A 5,481-nucleotide genomic window follows, 5' to 3' on the forward strand; every position below is an offset into this window, starting at 1 on the left:
GAGCGTAGTCACGGCCAAAGGTAAAAAGGTATTATTTAGATTTATAGAGTAATTTTTATCCATAGGTACTTCTTCATATTGGTATACTCCAGATTGCTAGAGTTCTTGCTAACAAATTCATTCATTCGATTTCTCTATAGTTTCTATTAGAGAAGGATAAAAAAACACAATTCAAATTTCCCATATTAATAATTCACTTCTTAATTCCCCGATATTAATAACTAGCTGTGCTTTGCGGTTTTACCCGTATTGCTCAGCTCCTATTAGTCTTAGCGTAATGATATGTAGCCTATATAATAGCCTTCCTCGATTAATGGGCTATCTTACACCAAATAATTTTTAGAATCGGACCAGTAGTTCCTGAGATTAGCGCGTTCAAATAAACAAACAAACAATCTCTTCAACTTCTTCTATTAGTAAAGATTTGGATGCGCTTACTTAAATTCAAATTGCTATTTACTTTACATTTTCCACTTTTCAAACAAAACCTTATGAGCTTATTCAATTAATTGAATGATGTATTTTGTGAGTAATTGATTTATTTTTTCATACAATTTCTGATCCCCTCTGACATAACATCTCCATTGTTTCAAATCTTTCATCAAATTTGTTATCCTTGAACTTGAATAATACGTCGCAATGCAAACTAGCATTTGATTTAAATATTTTTTATTTTTTTATTATTTTCAAATTTATTCAATTATTTTGAAGAAATTAAAGGCTTTTTAACGGATTTTAAACGCGATTTATTCATTTTATTACTTATCTCGAAGTTTCGAGCACTTATCAGTCAGCGTATTAGGTAAACAAGGTAAAATTATTATTCCATCAAAATAATGAATATTATCATTATTCAAGAATAAAAAAATCTCGTTTCTCCACGACTGTCCTTATTATATAAGTATTTTTCCGCCTTGGAATAAGAAAAACAATTAATTTACATTTGTTCGTGATCTTTAAGGTTGCGTAAAGACATTGGTATTATAATTTTTCTGGTTTAATGTTTCGGTCTTGAATCAATTAAATGACTCAAGTTAACACTCCATGTCACTTCCGGGTTTCAACCGGGAATCTCTCTTAGCTGTAGATACTCGTATTCATATTTATGTCTCGTCTATTTTATCTCATATCATCATAGACTTTAAAATAACCTAGTATTTTGTCGAATACATACTTTGGTGCATTTATACCCCAAACGTGGTTATTATGGCTCCAGCTGGGATCTGGCACTACATATTCTTCCACTAAATTCGGTAGTCTAGAACTCAGCTCGTTTATATCTGCTAGCGATGATAGCCAGTCGCTTTTACCACACACGAGTAGCACGGGTGAAGTAACTAGAGTAAGATTGTACTCAGGTGGTTTCAAAGTGCCATATCTTTTAATATTGCCTTCTTTTCCTTCGTCGTAACGTTGAAACTTTTTTGAGTATATAAGTTGTCCAAAATGAGCCAAGGTTTTAGCGGAACCGCCGACCAGCAAATGACCAAATGCCACGGATATTGTTCTCGGCGATATACTTGCATGCTTATAACCGGTTGCCACTGTTAAACCAATTCCGCAAATCGGTTCTGGAGCAATTTGGCACAATGTCTCTAGAATGAAATGCAAAATCTGCTGCTTAGCGAAAAGTTCTCTGAAGCCCAAATCGTCCAATAAAGTTTTAATTAATTTGGTTTGCGGTGCTATTAATTTCGGTATTGGACTTCGTAAATATTTCAGCCATGCGACTGGAGCGAGGTGAACGGATAAATGAACTTTATTATTGTACTCAGGTCGTAGTGATCCCATTACGAAGAAATCGGTAGTGCCTTGAGAATGTCCTATGTAATAAACTTTTGGTATGTCCGTTTTATTTATTACATAATCGATAATTGCTGGCAAATCGAAATTTCCATGCTCATCAAAAGAATAATTCCAAAATTCGGGGTCAGTGTCAGGGTTCAATGAAATGTGACTGCGTGAATATGTATTCCCTCTGTGGTTCGCTGCCCACACGTCGTAACAATTATCGGCTAAAATGTATCCCAATCCTAATTTAGGGCCCGCAAAAATCCATGTATCAGAACTATCGTACACTCCATGCAATAATATAACTGGGTATCCTTTTGCAGTATCACACTTTGAGAGTATCCGAAATACTTTAAGGTTATATCCATCTTCGGTTGTAACGGTATGCTCCTCTGTAGGATAATCATATTTTTGAGTAAGCTCAGTAAAGTTAAGGTATGTATCTTCATCGTAACCGAAAGCTTTCTTTAGAAGACGGCTTTCAGGAAGTGCGTATGATAATATTCTTCCTCTCTTTGAAGCAGATACTTGAGGGGAAAGAATTATATAATGTAAACAGAACAACACAACCACTACATTATACATTTTTCCTTTGTTGTTAATGAATTCCTACCAGAGTTAAGGTTAATATTGTTATGATTTAATTGCAAAACAGTTGCTCAGTTTTATAATATCAGAATGACCTTAGTGTTAAGGCCTTAAGAATATACGGGAAGTATCATTATTGTACAAAAATATGTAAAACACGTCATCAATAGTGATAATTTTGGCGGAAAATTATACCATTTATTTGTCAGACTCATCATAACATGTACATGTTTCTAAATTCATTAATACCTAGTGGTACAAAACAATGAGCTTGTAAATAACAAAAATAAAATGTTTATATGAGATGTGAAAATTATCTACCTTCGATTGAATGGGTTTCAAATACGGACGCATCCAAAGCTAAACGTTTATTTATTAGGTACAATTGTCTGTTCCACCTCATACCCTATAGAGTACTTAATAAATTTAACAAAAAGTGCTATCTTATGTTTGTCGAGAGAATCCATCCAGTTACTTACAATTTTATAATCACAGATTGCATCAAATGATGTCATCGTTACGACTAGAATGTGCATAGTATTTAGCAGAACAAGGCCATGGAAACCATTGCAGTGCATGTTTGATCATATTTTTTGAAGTTAAACTTCTTTAGGCGCGTGGAGAGTAAAATTTCAAGGTCGCGTCATGGCAATGCCGTCTCGTCATGGAGTAAGGCGACGACTTTGGCATCTTTGAATCTTGCGAAAGAAGTTTCACTTCTGACACGTGTGCACACATGCTCTTTTTATATGTGAAAATGCATTAATACATTATAATTTGAAAACAATAATTTGCTATAATTATATGAATTGAGAGCTTTAAGTTGTGGCAGTGGAAGTACAAGACCACTTCAGGAGTCAGATTATAAATGACAAAGAACTTGTCAATATTATTTATAGCCAAGAGCCATAATATATTCTACATAGAGCGACATTTCCTCTCCCTCCTATTTGTCATTCAAATGCAACAGTGTGAAATAGATTAGTTAACGTGTGTATTATTAATAATAATTATTATGAGAGGACCTTGGTTTTTCTACTCTTCTTAATTTGAAGAAGTGAAAAATTCGTTCTTTAGATTTCAGAGCGTTTAAATTCGATTTATTCTTGATTTCTGAGAAATTAATTTTGTTTAAAACCAATCCACTGATTGATCATTTAATAAAATGGTTATAAAATATTATTTTTAAGGCAACACACACTTAGAAATCGTATAAATGTAGTAAGTACTGTAGTACATTAGTGCTTGCATTTCCGCCTACAAACTAAACTAATACTTAATGCTGCCATTGGGAATTTGATTGTTAAATAATTTAATATTACAATGCCGATAAACATAGATAAATGAGATTAACATGTAAAATAACGTTTTCAGAACCTACATGAAGTTTACCTTTAGTTTTAAAAATATCGATTTTATTTCGGTCCGATAAATAAAAATCTACTGTTCAATGTCAGGGGCTGTTTATTAACATATATGGTTAAACGATAAAAGAATCCTTTGAAAGGGCAACTTTTGAAGGTTTTACATACCTTGACCTTCGCGTAAGATCGCCGACTAGCCAAGGCAATGCAGACAACTTTAAAGCTCCGATGAATTCTATGGCAGCGATGTTATTGGCGCCTTTTTTGATCGTTTTTTGTAGATATATTTTTTTTGGATTATTTAATTGGATTTTATTATTTTATGTGTTTTCATTTAGATGTATTTTGTAGTTCTGTACCTGTATTGATAAGCTATAGAATGTATCAAGTCCTATCAGAATTTTAAACTAACATCAAAAGTTGCGACATTCCTTGATTGTGGGAGATGTATCCGTAACGATATTTAGAATTGAGTAAAGTTGAAATTCTTTCAGTTTATAACATTATTTACGTGTTATAGACATACATCCGCACATAAGGTTTGCTAAGCGGGTCAGTTATATATAAAAATATATACTTATTTATATGTATATTTATATTTATTTATTTATTTTATTTTACAAAGGATAGCCAACAATTGTTAACACTAATTTTAGACATACAAGGAGAATGCAATTTAACAAATCAAGTGCAACAATTAATTATAGGCTAACACCACATGCCTTAGAAAACGGTTATGATTTAAGAACAAAAAAAAACTGATAGCTATACAAAATAACGTTTAACAATTATCAATAAAATATCTATTTAAAAAAATAATGTCAGTCATATTAAAATAAAATCGGAATACAAAATTACAATTTTAAAATATTAAATTAAATTACATAAAAACCAACTTAAAAATTCATTTTTTTTATATAAATAATATCTAGTTACATAAAAATAAAGTTCGACAGACATAATATATATTAATTAGCAATGTAAACATTCATATTAAAAATAAAATCGGCATTCAGATTACAATTTTAAAGTATAAAATTAAAATACATAATGCACGGGGACGACTTTAGCTTTCTTCCACTCAATTGGGAACGTTCCAGAGTTCAGCGACTTATTAAAAATTATTACCAGGGGGTCAACGAGGGCTGTTGCACAAGTAGATATAAAAATAGGCGGAATCCCATCAGGACCAGCACCTTTTCCGACATTCAGCGACTGTAACTTTTTAAGAATGCAGTCCCTATCAAGTGATGGAATTATTAAGCATAGGCTATTAGTTTTAATTGCATCTATATGATAAGGAACATGAGAGACACTGTCATGACTAGTTGTGTATGATGATAAAAAATATGAAGCAAAAATATTACATATTGTTGTAGCATCAGATGAAGAAGTCTCGCCATTGTTCATAGTCAGGGGATAGGAACTGGATCCACCGCGCTTTAACTTGATATAAGACCATAAGAGTTTTGTTTATATGTATAAAATAACTTTAAAGTATTTTATTATGGGAATCAGGATATGCAATCCATAAGCATAATATTTATAACTACTAAGTCTGCAAACGAGAGAATCGCAGACAGTTTCCATATTTGTCACATGCACAATTATAATTTCCGTAATAATGCATCTTGTCTAGTCCTTTAAAGGTCTTTACTTACCATAATAGCAAAATGACTTTCAACAAAATGAATGGATTATATTAATATTTATCTAGTTCCGCTGTAACATTAAAAAA

The 5,481-nt window shown here is 32.0% G+C and overlaps 1 protein-coding gene across 1 annotated transcript; it reads right to left on the reverse strand.

Moving 5' to 3' along the window:
* Positions 1-746: 746 nt before the first annotated feature.
* LOC149909446 (lipase 3-like) lies at positions 747-2,409 on the reverse strand. The gene has a single exon (XM_090117472.1). It carries the CDS (start codon positions 2,374-2,376, stop codon positions 1,120-1,122), a length of 1,257 nt encoding a protein of 418 aa, XP_089973598.1. The 5' UTR covers positions 2,377-2,409; the 3' UTR covers positions 747-1,119.
* Between the last annotated feature and the right edge of the window lie 3,072 nt (positions 2,410-5,481).

Source organism: Colias eurytheme, chromosome 3 (assembly GCF_061535395.1).
Source record: "Colias eurytheme isolate Ceu_HAF_F1 chromosome 3, ilColEury1 Martin Lab GWU primary, whole genome shotgun sequence".
Taxonomy (NCBI): domain Eukaryota; kingdom Metazoa; phylum Arthropoda; class Insecta; order Lepidoptera; family Pieridae; genus Colias; species Colias eurytheme.